Source organism: Lipotes vexillifer, unplaced genomic scaffold, assembly GCF_000442215.2.
Source record: "Lipotes vexillifer unplaced genomic scaffold, Lipotes_vexillifer_v1.1 scaffold450, whole genome shotgun sequence".
NCBI lineage: Eukaryota > Metazoa > Chordata > Mammalia > Artiodactyla > Lipotidae > Lipotes > Lipotes vexillifer.
The window spans coordinates 356814-374163 of record NW_006794180.1 but is presented as its reverse complement, the minus strand read 5'-3'; the positions used below and the strand labels follow the sequence as shown (position 1 = coordinate 374163).

The 17350-nt window shown below is 36.5% G+C and overlaps 2 protein-coding genes across 3 annotated transcripts in view; one reads left to right on the top strand and one right to left on the bottom strand.

Annotated features, from left to right (window-relative positions):
- Nucleotides 1-10127, top strand: part of DNAJC2 (DnaJ heat shock protein family (Hsp40) member C2) — a 36189-nt gene extending 26062 nt beyond the window's left edge. The window contains exons 8-17 of one of the 2 annotated variants that reach the window (XM_007467053.1): nt 202-293; nt 372-493; nt 903-1052; nt 4050-4138; nt 4213-4282; nt 5729-5913; nt 6673-6773; nt 6896-7003; nt 9546-9700; nt 9970-10096. In XM_007467053.1, the coding sequence (XP_007467115.1) occupies nt 202-293; nt 372-493; nt 903-1052; nt 4050-4138; nt 4213-4282; nt 5729-5913; nt 6673-6773; nt 6896-7003; nt 9546-9700; nt 9970-10044 (1147 nt within the window). In that variant the 3' untranslated portion in view covers nt 10045-10096. Of the gene's footprint in view, nt 1-201; nt 294-371; nt 494-902; nt 1053-4049; nt 4139-4212; nt 4283-5728; nt 5914-6672; nt 6774-6895; nt 7004-9545; nt 9701-9969 lie in introns of both variants that reach the window. The other variant, XM_007467054.1, reaches the window with a different exon arrangement.
- A 50-nt stretch (nt 10128-10177) lies between these two features.
- The window catches only part of PMPCB (peptidase, mitochondrial processing subunit beta), an 18528-nt gene continuing 11355 nt past the window's right edge, over nt 10178-17350 (bottom strand). Inside the window, exons 7-13 of the mRNA XM_007467051.1 lie at nt 17062-17174; nt 13585-13728; nt 11898-12058; nt 10889-10974; nt 10717-10805; nt 10478-10553; nt 10178-10384 (exon numbers count right to left, since the gene is read on the bottom strand). Of these exons, the coding sequence (XP_007467113.1) occupies nt 10320-10384; nt 10478-10553; nt 10717-10805; nt 10889-10974; nt 11898-12058; nt 13585-13728; nt 17062-17174 (734 nt within the window). The 3' untranslated portion in view covers nt 10178-10319. The remainder of the gene's footprint in view (nt 10385-10477; nt 10554-10716; nt 10806-10888; nt 10975-11897; nt 12059-13584; nt 13729-17061; nt 17175-17350) is intronic.

Genomic DNA, 17350 nt, shown 5'->3' with positions numbered 1-17350 from the left:
GTAGGGAAATTCTTTTGACATGAATGTTCCTAAAAAATTAACCAAAAATAATAGTAAGTACTATTACCCTTTAATGTTAATAATGACATAGCATTTTAACCTTTCAAGACATTTGCATTGTAGCTAAATTATAAAGTATAACATTTTCCTGTCATACCATCCATAAGCAATAGTTTATTTCCAATATTTCCTATTTTATAGTCGTGATGAAAGGAGATGGATTGAAAAGCAGAACAGAGCAACAAGGGCCCAGAGGAAAAAAGAAGAAATGAACAGAATAAGAACATTAGTTGGTAAGGATAATTGATGTTTTTTTTAAAGTTCTTTAATTAAATGTTAGAAATTCAAACGATTAACTTTTTTTCTGGTAGATAATGCATATAGCTGTGATCCAAGGATAAAAAAATTTAAGGAAGAAGAAAAAGCCAAGAAAGAAGCAGAAAAGAAAGCAAAAGCAGAGGCAAAACGGAAGGAGCAAGAAGCTAAAGAGAAAGTAAGATGACATTTGACAAAGTTGGATTTTAAATGTTCATAAAGTCTTCAATCTTCAGATCTATTTTTAAATACTGTAATCTAGCAGTAGAGAATTAGGTGCTACTATGAAAGAATCATGACATTTGGCACAGTTGATAGAACGATCTTCCTTACCAGCAAATTCTTATTGAGCAAAACATAATGTCATGTAAATTTCTTAATACTACACTCATTTCTAATATGTCCTTTTTACATTTCTAATAAATTTTTATAGAACTTTACCATCTGTTTTTCCTTCAGTCTTTGATAAGTTGATGTTTACCTTTGTGTAATTTAAGTTATTAAAAATTGTATTTTTTGAATAAGATTATAGAGCATTTTGGAATTTTACTTTTCTTATTAAATGATTTTATTTTCCATTATTAAAGCAAAGACAAGCTGAATTAGAAGCTGCTCGGTTAGCAAAGGAAAAAGAAGAGGAGGAAGTTAGACAACAAGCGTTATTGGCAAAGAAGGAAAAAGATATCCAGAAAAAAGCCATTAAGAAGGAAAGACAAAAACTTCGAAACTCATGCAAGGTACGTCAGACTGTGTTTGAACAAGCACTACATACAAGTAAATCAAATTGCTGATTAAGCTTAAAAATATTTCTATACTATGGAAATATAAACTACTGTACACTTTTTATCTGAGAATATAAACGTTTTTAAATTCACTTTTTAAAAATTTCACACATGCATATTCAGTATGCAACTCTGATAGGGTTGGTTTTGTTTTTTTTTTAACATAACCATCTTGCCATTTTCAAACCTAAAAAAAAAGTTGTTTATTATTCTTATACTTGTTCCATATTCACATCTTCTTGATTATCTCAATGTCTTTTTATCTAAATAAGATCAAAGATTTCAGCTGTGTGTCTCCTGGTTGTATCTGTTGCAGGTCCCCTACCATCACCATCTCTCCCCCTTCCCCTGGTTGGAGAAATTGGATCGTTTGCTCTGAAAATGTGCCACAAATTGGTTTTGACTGGTTACTTCCTTAATGGTGTAAAATTAATTTTTACCAAAGAAAAAGTTCTTTAAGAAGTTAAACTTGGGTTGTTTTTAAGGATCTAAGCGCTTTCATTTTTATCTAAATAAAGGGATATCATTCAGTTGAGTACTGGTAGTTTGTGTTCAGGTACAGTTTTTAACTAAAAAATATTGACTAAAACCCAAAAGTTTTCAAATATAGTTTTGTCCAAGAGATGGTCTTACTTTTTAAACTGGTAAAGTTAGAGGCCAGTATTGTTCTATATCAAGTAGCATCAAATGAATAAATTAATGAAATTCCAAGCTATAGTAGAGATTGCCACACAGTATACTACAACATTGTAGTTAAATTCAGCAAGTATGTAAATGTTTACTGTGTATAGAAGACTCTTTCATGTGACTGTCCAGAGGCTCTAGACACTAGTATATGTATTCTAATATATGCCATCCTAAATCTTCAGTTAATGAAATTAACCTGCCCCATTTAGCAGGCTTTGAATTCAAGACATTTAATAAAAATACAAGCACAGGATGTCTCTTCAAGCTTTTGGTAAGTAAGAGGAAAATCTAAATAGAAAAAAAATGAAAGATTTTCCTCAGATTTCACCTAGAAAATTATACTGAGAAGAATGCAGTATATCATAGTTGTTGAGAGCATGGACTCAGATTTAAAGTAATTTTCCACTTCCCATGTCCTGGCTCTGGTCCTCAGGAGGTTCCCTCAACCCATTTATGTCTCAATTTCCTCACCTATACAGTAACTGAAATAATACCTAGAAATAGAGTTGTGCAGATTAAATGAGATCATTCACATGTAGCACTTGTTAGATTTGGCATAATGAGAACTGAATCAACAACTTGAAAAGGTCAGTTAGAAAATAGAAAACTTGAATAGTTCTTAGAGATGGTGCCTAAATGAGGGTTAAAATTCTGGCCTTTGGTAACTTACTATAGCTCCTTTCCTGCATGAGTTCATTTATTCATTCATCAAATATCTGATGAGCACTTAACTATGTGTCAAGCAGTTATAATTGATGTTGATACTATGATGACACCTTCAAGAATCTGCTGGTTAACGATGGAGAATGACAAGAAAACAGGCCAGTGAAACACTTTAAGATGGGTACTAGGACAAGAAGGTACTGAACAGGTGGTCAAGGAAGGCTTTCTGGATCTAGTGGGATTCAGCCAGGTGAAGCAGTGTGTTTATGGGATTAGAGATGAGAGAGATCAGGGAGCATTGAGAGAGTGTAGAGATCCAGAAAAGTGAGGTTTAATGAGCCAGAGGAAGGAAGGGCCAGGTCTTGAAGAGCATTATGTATCTTGCTAGCTTAAAAGTGACTCTGATCCTGAGTCACTTATGCTCAGAATGCTGTGAGAACACTAGAGGCAGAACAAATTGAGTCTTTTGCATAATCCAGGTGAGAGCATGGGCCTTGAACTAAAAGAGATGGTGGGAATAGAAGAAGGTAGATTAAATGAACCAACATTTAGGAGGTAAGATTGGCTGTTGCCTGTTGGGTATTGATTATATGTTGGAGGTGGAAGAGGAGTAAGGGTTAATACATGTCCTGGTTTCTTGCGTGGAATACTGGATGGGTGATGGCATTATTCAGTGAAACAGAAAACAAAGGAAGAGGAAAAGGCTAGGGAAGAATGATTTCAGTTTAGGGCATGTTAAGTGCATTGAGATACTCAGATGAAGCTACTCAGTAGGTGACTTTACTTTGATGTAAAGTCTGGAGTTGAGTGGGATCGTCACAGAGTCGTCTACATCTCAATGGCAAGTAGTGGAGATCCCCCAGGCAAAAGAGTATAGAGCAAGGAGGGTGGAGATGGGACACTGGCAAACACCAATACTTAAGGCACTGACAGAGGAAGTGGAGCCTGAGAAGAAGTGACCCAAGCAGGTAGGAAGAAAATCAGTAAGGCTTTTGGAAGCCGAGGGAAGTGTCACAGTAAAAGAAGCATTGGAAGCTTAGCACCAGATTGCATCGATTAAGGAAGCAAGGAAAAGTGAGGAATGAGAGATGGGTCAGCAGCAGCTGAAAGCAGCATGAGAATTATTGATACTTTCCAATTCTTGTTCATCCAGGCACATCATAATATTCCATTCTAAGCATAATCTCTAGTTACATCAGGTTTTGCTGAACTTCCTGTTTCTTAACACACTGTCTTTTTTACAGTTTGGCACACACTAAATAGAACAGGCAGCCTAACAAAGGGATTTTAATTTGTCATTATGTAGAATTTCTTGATTCTTCAGTGGTTCTGTGAGGAATCATTGTCTTATATCATCCAGAGGCCTTCTGCACCATCACCGTGCTTCTGTTTTGCGCCTCCATCCATTTAGTAATGCCTCCTTATTGCTGGCTGGCCAGGGAAAGCCTTGCATGGTGCCCGGGGAATGTGCTTGTTGGTGGCCAGGAGGCCATACAGTCAACTTAAGAACCTCTCGAGGACTTCATGCTTGGTAGTTGTGTTTATGGATGTACTCTTGAGTGCCAGTAGAGATGATGAAAATGTTTGTGTTCATACTTCTAGACCTGGAATCACTTTTCTGACAATGAGGCAGAACGTGTAAAAATGATGGAGGAAGTGGAAAAACTTTGTGATCGGCTTGAACTAGCGAGGTATAACTGTAGAGCTGCTGTTGAAGTCTTCTTTTGGGCTTAGGATAAAGTTTCATCCCCTTTTTTCCTTTAAGTTTACAGTGCTTGAATGAAACACTCACATCGTCTACAAAAGAAGTAGGAAAGGCTGCTCTGGAAAAACAGGTAATAGAAGAACATATCACTTCTACCTGTATTTAGCATTTAATTCTGCTTTAGTATTGCTTTCACCTCAGTGTTTCCCCACCTAACATGTAAGTTACTATAGGGGCAAAGAGTGTCTCATTTCTCTTTGGGTTGACTTCAATTGGATTTAAGTGTGTATAGTTGTTACCATATATAGTTGTTTGATTTGTGGTTATCTAGCACATTAATCATAGATTTTTCAGAATCACTGTTAGAAAAAAATCATTGTGTTGACTATTCCTTGAGCATTTTTGTTGGATAATAACATTTAGAACCAAAAGAGATTTTTATTCTGTCTAGTCTACACCTTTTATTTTACAGATGAGGAAACAGGCCCAGAAATTCAATTCAGTGCAACAAGTGTTAGTACCTACCATATATAGCCCCGTGCCTAGGTGAATTTGGAGAAAAGCCTAATGCTATTGCTGCCACAAAGGAGTTCAGGAACAGTTATGCTAAAGAGAAAAGGCCTAAGGACCAAAAGATGGAGGGCCCCCAGTAAATGCTGTAGGTTAGAGAGGAAGTGCCAACACCAGGTTGGAGTGGTCAGGGAGGCTTAGTGAAGGGTTTGAGCCAGTTTTGATGGACGACAGTGTTAAATGAAGGTCAGGGGAGCAGTGTAAAATACAGGTAGGAGTGGAAAGTTAGGGGAAGAAGCGGGAGATTAAGTTGGTTAAGAGTAGAGCCAAATTAAGCAGATTTTGAATACCAAGATGACCAGTTTCCATTACCACAGATCTTTGAGTAGCACAGGGTTAACATTGTGCTATTAATCTGGCATTTGTAGACAAGAGGCATTGGATGAGTGTGACTAGTGTAAGAATCTCACTGGAAGGACTTGGACTGTGAGTGATAATGGGAATCACTGAAATCTTTGGGACTTGGTGACTGGTTCTAAGGGATTGAAGTGGGGAAATGAGTCAGAGATGACTCCAAGATAGCAACTGACAGAGCAACAACATCAAGTAAAGATGTTTTTTTCCCTTGTGCATGTTTGAAGGTACACTGGAAGTGACAGTGTAAAAGGTAGAACTTCAAGATAAAGCAAAGGCCACTTTGCTGTGCTTTTACCTTTTTGTAGAGAGTAAATGACATTATCTGCGAAAGAGTGGGTATGAGCTTTGAAATGGCCTTGTGGGTGAATAACCCAATGACTATAGACTTGACAAGTAGTGTCCAAGGCAAATAGAGATATGATAGTAATACAGGGTAGGTCAGGCCAAGGCTGGTTCTTGTTCCTCAAGCAGAGATATGCAGCCTGGAAGCCAGAGTGAAAAGGCTGATTGTGGTTTTGGGGCTGTCCTGCGGGGGGCGGTGTAGGGTCCTTGCCTGGATGATGCTGAGGGTCGAGAACCACAAGCCAGCAAGGGAGTGTAGAGTAGTAAGATGTTTTAAGTCCCTGACTTACCTATGATATTTGTGTAGATAGAAGAAATAAATGAGCAAATTAGAAAAGAGAAAGAGGAAGCTGAGGCTCGTATGCGACAAGCATCTAAGAATGCAGAGAAATCAACTGGCGGAGGTGGAAATGGCAGTAAACACTGGTCAGAAGATGATCTGCAATTACTAATTAAAGCTGTGAATCTCTTCCCTGCTGGAACAAATTCAAGGTACTGGTTCTAATGAAACTTCTCTTCAACACATACTGGAGCCTAAGGATAATGTAGACATCCAAATAGCAGCACATTACAGCAAACTTCCAGAGATGTGCTTGGATCTAGACACTAAGTTCTGTGCAAAGTGTGAAAAGCATTTTGAACCTGCTAGTCTTAGCAGCTTATACCCACACACATATGTATATCCATACATACAGCAGGATGCTTCATCAATTTCTCAGGAAATTAAGGATCATAAGACATAAACCTTGACTCTCATGTTGGCTTATTCCATTGTGGTTTATAGTAGGCACTAGGTTTTATGCTCCATAGTTTCTCTTTCAGTCTTAATCCTTCTTTGTTGCTTCCGACCTCAAACTGGAGCTCACTGCAGAGTCTGAGCTGAGAACTCAAAGAAACCCTAGAGATCCAGCCTCCCTTATTCTGTATATGAGGAAACTAAGGTTCTCTTTTCAGAATGATCTGTCTCCTTAAGTATGTGTCTAAATGGCAGTATACACAAATGTGTGCTTTTATTTCTGTTGATTTTTACACAGAATCAGTAAGGTTTTGTACAAACTTGAAACCAAGATTATACACAGTTGATTTAAACATATGAAAAGCAAAAAACATAGTCCAGGCAATAGTAATAATTAGACCGCCAATTTAGAGCTAATTCTTTAGATGTTATAGCTAACCCTTCTGCCTTAAAAATGTGGGATCATTCTGGGTTTTGTTTGGGGTTTTTCGTTATTTTTTTATCGGTTGCTCTAGATGGGAAGTTATTGCTAATTACATGAACATACATTCTTCTTCTGGAGTCAAGAGAACCGCCAAAGATGTTATTGGCAAAGCAAAGAGTCTTCAAAAACTTGGTGAGTTAGTTTTGCCAAATCAATTTTTTTGCTACCTTGAATACATATTTTAAAAATAATCTACGCAATTTAATGAAAGACTAAATGAAATGATCTGTATTAAAGTTTTTTCCCCTTTTCAGACCCTCATCAAAAAGATGACATAAACAAAAAGGCTTTTGATAAGTTTAAAAAAGAACATGGTGTGGTGTGTCAAGCAGACAATGCAACACCTTCAGAACGATTTGAAGGTAATGAAATTTTATTTTTCTATGAGTAGAAAATGCTAACCATGTATCTGTGTGAGAGTATACAAGATCTATGGTCTACATTCAGAATGAATGGAATAGAAAGCATTTAGCAGACTGAAAGGTATAAAGCAGATGTTTTCAGGACAGATTTACTTCAGCACCATTGAGAATTACAGTTCTTCCATTTCATATGCCATGAGGGGAGGGGTTGTGTTTGTTTTGTTCACCAGATTTTACAAATCAGTATTAAAGGATATTGGGACAATTGAAATTTGAATAAGGTCTGTAGACTAGATAATTTTTTATCAAGGTTGATTTCCTGGTTTTGAAAAATACACCATATATAAGGAAAGGTCCTTGTTTTTAAGGGAAGACAGCAGTAAAGGGGCAGCATGCCTGCAACTTGCGTGGCTCAGAACAAGTTAGTTATACAGACACAATTTGTTGTGCTGACATGTCTTGGGTGTTCTAGTTAATTTGATTACTCTGGACCAGTATGTTTCAAATGCAAATTATGACTCAGAAGTGGGTCATGAAATCAGTTTAATGGGTCATGAATAGAAAATATCAGAGAGCATTACACCTATTACGCAAGTGGGTATTTGTGAAACTTTTGTTCATGTGTATAAGTGTCTGGGATGTGACATTTTTTTCCTTACTATGAGTTGCTGACAAAACTTTGAAAATTTCTCTTTCACTACCTGCATTTGTGAGCCACCAGTCCTTTTCTCCCTAAACTAAGCTAATCTTGGATATGCTTTCCAGATCACGGTGCCAAATGTATGTTTTGGGATTAACTGACAGCCTTGACTCCTCATGATGACCTGTCCCTGTCTTAACAGTCCCACTTTTCCTGTATTCTTGGTCTGGTTCATTATCCCAAAATTTCAATTTGAAAATATTAGGAGACTTACAATGTACTATAAAGAGGAAAAAATCATTCCGCGTTTGCAAGTTGCATTTGCAAAATCGGGTGACTTTTGTCTAGGCTGGGCATTATTTTGGCTCTTTTCAGAAAGATAAGTAACAAAGTGGAAATTTCAGAACACCTAAAGGAGGTAATTCTCTTGCCCCTTACGCCATCCACAAAAATCAGACACGTTCAGATAGTACTGCGTTGTTCTCAGCCCTTTCTTGTGGGACTAGTTTCTGTGCTGGAGGCAGACACTGATGGTTGTGCTTTCTGGCAGATGGGTGACCCTGTGAGGGCAGGAGTGATGTGGTACTTGGGCCTGACTCCTTTACCTCTTTTTATGGATTTAATGGGCAGGTCCCTCTCTCTTCAACTGCTCCAGTAAACAGCAAGCTGGCCACATTTTTTTGGAATAGTGATTTCTCATAGGAATTTTACATGTTTCATTCATTTTGGTATTGGGACGTCCCTGGATCATAACAGCAAATAAGCAGCAGATAATAATTATATGTCAGTTCCATCTTTTTTCCAAGAGAGAGGAAATGAATTAAATCTATGGTGTTAAATGGGGCTTCAAACTAATAAAAGGAAATTCCACTAAGGGGTTCCTGGAATTTAAAAGCTGATTTCAAAAAAAGCTTTAGTCTTTAATCTGTCTTCAAATACAAGTTCTCTGCCTTGTTCTAAGGTGTGTTGTTTTTCAACTTGTTCACTGTGTCTGTGAGTATATTTTTAATTGGGAAATAACTTAGATTTCTAGGCTTTACTTTGTACCTGATCTCACAGGATACAATTTCAAGAGGTAGTCTCTCACTGCTGGTAGGATAGGTGCCACTGTGTTTTCACTGCATGATCTGAAATAACTAAGCTGTCAGTAATCAATCCATTAACTTAGAATAACCAAATCATTTTAACCATTTTCACATTTTCATTTTCCTACAGAAGTGGGATGTGTACTTCTTGCATCTTAGGAAGGAATATTATTTGTTTCTGATACATGTATGAGGTGTTCTATCAAACATAAAGGTCTGGTTTAGTAGAGATGCACAGCATAGGCTCCACAAGATTTTAGTGGATGTGGTGACAGTGACACACTGGAAATGGAATCTAATCTCACCTTGGCTCTACAGCATTGAAACCATGGGAGCTTGCTTAGCTTTGTTAAACTTGTTTCTTCCAGTGTAAAATGAGAATGTTTCCAGGCTCTCATCGAGCTAAAAGTTTTTAAGTAGGAGGCAGCTCTTTTCCCTATGCTATAAGGAACTAGATTTATCAGAAATCTTAAATGACTTGTGATTGTGGTTTCGAACCCAGCAGTCCAACTGTGTATGTTAAATCTGACTTTTTTTTAAAAAGTCTGGTGAATATTAGATTGTGATAGACCAGAAATACAAAGCATATTGTGCTTTAAAGTCTCATATTTTTCTGGGAGCTATCTAAAGTTTTTTCCCTAATTAATACCTAGAGGTATATATGTGCGTCTAATTTGGTCTGTTCAAGATTGCACATCACAAATTCAGATGGGCACTTACCAAGATGTGTACCAAAAGACTCATCTGGGAAGGTGTTCCAGGACAGTTTTCTATCAATTAGGATAAAATTTTCCAAACAAAATTTTTTCTTAAACAGGTCCATGCACAGATTTCACCCCTTGGACAACAGAAGAACAGAAGCTTTTGGAACAAGCTTTGAAAACGTACCCAGTAAATACACCTGAAAGATGGGAAAAAATAGCAGAAGCAGTGCCTGGCAGGACAAAGAAGGACTGCATGAAACGATATAAGGTTGTAGATCTTTAGTGTATAGATTCCATAATCAATCCTTTAAATTATGTTTTTGTGCTTATTCAATACCACAGTAGTCGTGGGGCCAATATTAGAAATAACCAACCTTAGAAACTTTCTAGCTCTGGCAGTTACTTAAAAAAAAAAATCAACCTTTTCAGTATAGATTTACCCCAGTTTGGATGTTTTACATACTTATACCAAACACTAGAAATGTCTGCAAATTCTGACAACTTCTTGGTGTAAGTAACATCTTTTTCCCTTCCTAGGAACTTGTCGAAATGGTAAAAGCAAAGAAAGCTGCTCAAGAGCAAGTGCTGAATGCAAGTAGAGGCAAGAAATGACTTATGACAATCTTTGTTGTGTGTGCATTTTTATAATAAAACTGAAAATACTGTACAAAATTTTATTCTTAGAACTATACTTAAAGTGTGTTGTTCCAGTATAATTTCTCAGAGCTCAGAGATCTACCATTCATTGTGGTGGTCTTATTCTTTCAAAGTCTGAGATAGTATTTCATTCATATTTACCAGTATAGATGTTCATTTTTTTTTCTTTAGGACTTGCAGGTCTCGGTTTTATAAATATGTATGTTCAAAATATGTTTATTAGGAGCATTTTAATCATGAAGCCAGCACATGTTACTGCAAATCTGGTTAAAATCTGGCAGCTGCTCAATGGGACCTAAGGATTAAAAGAAAGGACAGTTACAACTAAAGAGAAGGAAAGTCCTTAGCCAACTTTCTGCATAGGAGAAAAGGAGCCAGGCTTACTTACCAACAGCAGCAACAGCTGGACTCTTATCATAAATATATTTGGTACACACTTCTCGAATTATCTCAGCATTTACAGCCTGAAAAATTGGAAGACACAAGCATTCAGAGCTTTTTGTAGTAGTGAAGACATTCTATACCTGGGACATTTTAGAGCTAAAGCAAGATTTATGATGCGTATCTCCAGGTGTTGTAACAAGCATCATTTTACACAAGACCCAATAGTATCTAAGGACTACTTACATCAATTCTTGCTTCAAGCTCAGGGATGGGAATTCTTCGATTATAGCACAACATTTGCCTACCAATATCTTCACAGATGGGAGTGGAACCTGTTTTAAAGAAAAGGGCAAACTAAGTACTGGAATGTAAGTCAACCATGTGAAAATAGGACTTATGTCTTTAATTCTTTTACCATCAAGTTGCAGCAACATGTTTGTTTTCAGAAGATTCTTGGCTCGTGCAACTTCACTTTCAGTGACACTTGTACAGAGTCGCATCCTAAAAACCATTTGGAAAAATCAAATGTCAAAGTAGTTTGAGAATGTTACACGTTTCATGAGTTAATGACCTAAAGAAAGGATGCTATATTCTATGTATTACACCACAATGTACAAGTGATTATGATTTCAATTTAGTAAAAAATTGAAATTATTAATGATCCCAACAGTTAAGCAAAAGTTAAAATATTACTGATTATTTTCCTGGTAGTGTTAATTTCTCAAAAATGATATGGTTAGCAGAGATTCAATACAATATAAAAATAGGCTGACCGCATTTTGAGAAATGCTACAGTCATTTTGAAAATTCATGAATCCCCATCTGATAGGATCTGACTTGTTAGAGGATAGATAGGTCAGGGTCATTGGTTTCTCAAAAGAATCCAGTTGAGTCTAACTTAAACCTAGTAATTAATTAATGATTACACTCCAACTAGACTTAGAGAGATGTAAGCCATGTAAGAATGGTGGAGGAAAGGGACCAGAGCTAAATAAAAGTTTTCCAAGAAGCTTTGGGCCCTTCTGCCTGTCTCAAGGTACTAGTTTTGACTAAAACACTACATTTTTCTTGTAGCAATGGCAACTTCAGGTTCATTTTCATAACACAGCCTTTCCAAGCCAGATAACTTTTAGAAATATTTTCTAGAATTCTAGTTGGCATTTAAACGTTTTTAACTTTTAAGATCTTCCTTCTGAAGTAATCTGCTTCTTAATGATTAAGAATTTTCTATAGTATAAATCAGCTTCACATGCAACTTAGAAGAAACATCTGTGATCTTTAAAAACACGGCAGTAACTGCTACTACTTAAGTCTTGTTCTCTTAATAAAATGCTAATAACATCACCATAAAAAATTAATCAGCATCAACAGTGTAAAAAGAAACTAAAGTGGTAATTCTAAGCATGATTTAAATTTTTTCTCACCATTCTTTCTGAACAACATGTAGCATGTCTGCAACAGTGGCTGGTTCACAAACCATATAGATTCCCCATAATCCTGTATCTGTGTAGGAAGTGTTGAAAGACTGGAAGCTATGGCAGAGGTTGCCATGACAGGTGAGCTGGGCCAGCTTGCTAGATAAATTCTGTAAGGGAAAAAAACTGTCCAAGAGAACTGTAGGTATACGTGTCCAAATTACCAGAAAGAAAAATGAGATGTGAAAATCGTGAGTCGCCTTAAAAGGCTGAGTTTCTCAGTTTTATCCAGCAGTATCTCAATAATAAAGCTAAAATTCACTGAAACTAAGAATTACAGTAATCTCACCAGCCCAATGCATCATCCCCAGAGAAACTCATAATGTTAAAGCAGTGAATCCTTGTAATTAATTTAGTAGCTGCACCCACTTCTAAAATAATACATATTGATGGACCTAGAGATTATCATACTAAGTGAAGTCAGTTGTATCACTTACATGTGGAATCTAAAAAAAAAAAAGATACAAATGAACTTATTTACAAAACAGAAACAGACTCACAGACTCTGAAAACAAACTCATGGTTACCAAAGGGGAAACGTGGTTGGGGGACGGATAAATTAGGAGTTTGGGATTAACATATACACACTACTGTGTATAAAGTAATCAACAAGGAATCTACTGTATAGAACAGGGAACTCAATATTCTGTAACAACCTAAATGGGAAAAGAATTTGAAAAAGAATGGATATATATGTGTATATGTAACTGAATCACTTAGCTGTACACATGAAACTAACACAACATTGTAGATCAACTATACTCCAATATAAAATAAAAATTAAAATTAAAAAAAGGGAAAAATCCAATCAGGCCAAAGCTGTCCCTAAAGTTAAAAATGGGTTGACCTCACAGGTTGTAGTTCAGGTATGTTTACAGGGTCCCTTGGTCAATCCAGCCCAGCACTCCACTTCTAGCAGTGATTGATGTGAGATATGGTTATGACATCTAATTCTGTGTTCCAGCTTTGTTTAATAATCATTTATAACCATATCAACCAAAAAATTGAATAACCCATGCCAATATGCTTTGCCAACAACAACAAAAATTTAAAATAAAAATAATTAGCTATTATCAACCCAATTTGTAGAGCTTTGGGCTGTTTGCTTAAAAACTTGAAATTATATTGCATGTGAAGCCTAAGATACTTATATGAAATGTATTTTCTCAAAATCTTTGAGTATAAATATATACACTTTGTATTTTGAAGTAATTTCAGACTAGTAACAGACTAGTAACATAAATAGTACAAAGAATTTCCTTTATCCAAATTCCTTAACACCTGTTACTTTACCATTTTTTTTTTGCTTTATCATTCTCTTTAACATATTTTTCAATTGTTTGAGAGTACAGTGCAGATATCCTTTTTACCCCTGAATACTTTTTAATGTGCACTTCTGAAAAACAAGGAAATTTACCTCAGTACAATTATTAAAATTAGGATATTAACACTGATATATTACTATTAACAAATCCTTCTATCCTTATTCAAAATTTGCCAATATGGCAAAAGAAAAAAGTTGTTTTTTTCTGGCCCAGGATGCAATCCAGGATCGGTTTATATTTTAAGTCAAAATTCACAGTACAAAGTTTCATCTTCTCAATTATTATGGAAATTTACTTTTAAAATCACTTACCATTCCTCCTCCAAAAGAGCGATCCCAGTTGCCAATCAGTGTGTTTGCAACCATGAGACAGATTGTATCTGGATGTGCCCAACCAACAGCTTCAACAGCTATTGCAAGATGTGCCAAAGGCATCTTGTCATCCCTCACTCGAATCTAGTTAGGATAAACGATACAAAGCTCTAGTTAAGATTACCACTATATAACATGCTTAACAAGAAACAAACTCACCAGCTCCATTAACTGCAAAGTTAAAATGCTCACCATAACACTCCTTTGTTTTTTAAACAATTAGGCCTCATTACACTGTAGTCTAGTCTAGAAGAATTTCACCAAAAGATCTCCAATTGAAATAGTCCAGACACAGCCACCAGATAATTACCTGGTCAAAAAGCGATGCATTATTTCAGTGGTAGAAATAATCTTTTGTCAGTCTGAATTTTTCTGACTCTCTAAATTTAAGCTAATCTTGACATAACAGGCTTATTTTTGTACTGCCAATGCTACAGTCTTATGTAGTTGACAACATCAGGCTTCTTTCCAGATACAACTATATGAGCATCATCCCTAATGTGGCAAACTAAGCTTCTTTTTTTTTTTTTGAAGATTGTACTTTTATTTTTTATTTTATTTTTTTTTAACATCTTTATTGGTGTATAATTGCTTTACAGTGGTGTGTTAGTTTCTGCTTTATAACAGAGTGAATCAGTTATACATATACATATGTTCCCATTGGGGTATAATTGCTTTACAATGGTGTGTTAGTTTCTGCTTTATAACAGAGTGAGTCAGTTATACATATATATATGTTCCCATATCTCTTCCCTCTTTGTCTCCCTCCCTCCCACCCTCCCTATCCCACCCCTCCAGACAGCCACAAAGAACCGAGCCGGTTTCCCTGTGCCATGCGGCTGCTTCCCACTGGCTATCTACCTTACGTTTGTTAGTATATATATGTCCATGTCTCTCTCTCGCCCTAACACACCTCACCCTTCCCCCTCCCCATATCCTCAAGTCTGTTCTCCAGTAGGTCTCTGTCTTTATTCCTGTTTTACCCCTAGGTTCTTCATAACATTTTTTTTTCTTAAATTCCATATATATGTGTTAGCAGACGGTATTTGTCCTTCTCATTCTGACTTACTTCACTCTGTATGACAGACTCTAGATCTATCCACCTCATTACAAATAGCTCAATTTCGTTTCTTTTTATGGCTGAGTAATATTCCATTGTATATATGTGCCACATCTTCTTTATCCATTCATCCGACGACGGGCACTTAGGTTGTTTCCATCTCCGGGCTATTGTAAATAGAGCTGCAATGAACATTTTGGTACATGACTCTTCCTGAATTCTGGTTTCCTCAGGGTTATACCTAGTAGTGGGATTGCTGGGTCATATGGTAGTTCTGATTTGTAGTTTTTTAAGGAACCTCCATACTGTTCTCCATAGTGGCTGAACCAATTCACATTCCCACCAGCAGTGCAAGAGTGTTCCCTTTTCTCCACACCCTCTCCAGCATTTATTGTTTCTAGATTTTTTGATGATGGCCATTCTGACTGGTGTGAGATGATATCTCATTGTAGTTTTGATTTGCATTTCTCTAATGATTAATGATGTTGAGCATTCTTTCATGTGTTTGTTGGCAGTCTGTATATCTTCTTTGGAGAAATGTCTATTTAGGTCTTCTGCCCATTTTTGGATTGGGTTGTTTATTTTTTTGTTATTGAGCTGCATGAGCTGCCTGTAAATTTTAGAGATTAATCCTTTGTCAGTTGATTCATTTGCAAATATTTTCTCCCATTCTGAGGGCTGTCTTTTGGTCTTGTTTATGGTTTCCTTTGCTGTGCAAAAGCTTTGAAGTTTCATTAGGTCCCATTTGTTTATTTTTGTTTTTATCTCCATTACTCTAGGAGATGGGTCAAGAAGGATCTTGCTGTGATTTATGTCATAGAGTGTTCTGCCTATGTTTTCCTCTAAGAGTTTGATAGTTTCTGGCCTTACATTTAGGTCTTTAATCCATTTTGAGCTTATTTTTGTGTATGGTGTTAGGGAGTGATCTAATCTCATACTTTTACATGTACCTGTCCAATTTTCCCAGCACCACTTATTGAAGAGGCTGTCCTTTCTCCACTGTATATTCCTGCCACCTTTATCAAAGATAAGGTGACCATATGTGCATGGGTTTATCTCTGGGCTTTCTATCCTATTCCATTGATCTATCTTTCTGTTTTTGTGCCAGTACCATACTGTCTTGATTACTGTAGCTTTGTAGTATAGTCTGAAGTCAGGCAGCCTGATTCCTCCAGCTCCATTTTTTGTTCTCAAGATTGCTTTGGCTATTCGGGGTCTTTTGTGTTTCCATACAAATTGTGAAATTTTTTGTTCTAGTTCTGTGAAAAATGCCAGTGGTAGTTTGATAGGGATTGCATTGAATCTATAGATTGCTTTGGGTAGTAGAGTCATTTTCACAATGTTGATTCTTCCAATCCAAGAACATGGTATATCTCTCCATCTGTTTGTATCATCTTTAATTTCTTTCATCAGTGTCTTATAATTTTCTGCATACAGGTCTTTTGTCTCCTTAGGTAGGTTTATTCCTAGATATTTTATTCTTTTTGTTGCAATGGTAAATGGGAGTGTTTTCTTGATTTCACTTTCAGATTTTTCATCATTAGTATATAGGAATGCCAGAGATTTCTGTGCATTAATTTTGTATCCTGCTACTTTACCAAATTCATTGATTAGCTCTAGTAGTTTTCTGGTAGCATCTTTAGGATTCTCTATATATAGTATCATGTCATCTGCAAACAGTGACAGCTTTACTTCTTCTTTTCCGATTTGGATTCCTTTTATTTCCTTTTCTTCTCTGATTGCTGTGGCTAAAACTTCCAAAACTATGTTGAATAAGAGTGGTGAGAGTGGGCAACCTTGTCTTGTTCCTGACCTTAGTGGAAATGCTTTCAGTTTTTCGCCATTGAGGATGATGTTGGCTGTGGGCTTGTCATATACGGCCTTTATTATATTGAGGAAAGTTCCCTGAGCATCATCCCTAATGTGGCAAACTAAGCTTCTAACGAGGCTTAAAGATACGGCTGACACGAAGCAGGTTCTCTACAAGTTCTGGCTTTAACAGCTACCCCCCAGAAATGTACTGTGGGCAGAACTTAGCCAAGAATAAACCTGATTAAAAGTCAAAATTTGGGGTGTTTTTAAAATAAAAGATTACTTTTATGCCCTACAGTAGGAAAATGGGCATAGTATCAAAGAAAAAGCACAAAAAGACGAAATTATATTTTCCTTAAAACCTTACTTCCTTAGGAAAGAAAAATAGGTGGTTAAATAGATGGAACAGGAAAGAATATAAACAACTGAGTCCATCCTCAGCTGGACTCCTTTGGCTTCTTCCATTTTACTGTTAGAAACAGGTACATTTGCTACACACATTCATAAATACAACACAAAACACTAGCTTAGGAGGCTTGCCCTACCTCACTTCCTGTGAATTTGCAGGGAGGCAGAGCTGGTATTTCTCCTTTGTGTGTGGACAAAGAGTCACCAAAATGAAACTTTGCTAACTCAAGCAGTTCATCATGGGAAACCCCTAAATTGAAGGAAAATATGTTATATATCCAGTAGTAGTGCAATGTAAAGCACACAACGAACTGCCAATACTTCTGTTTACAATAAGCTCAAGGTGGTATAATGTGATACAGGTTACACACGGACTGCTTGCTCTGACTAAAAGCCTTTTTAAGAGTAAGCTCACAGAGCACACTC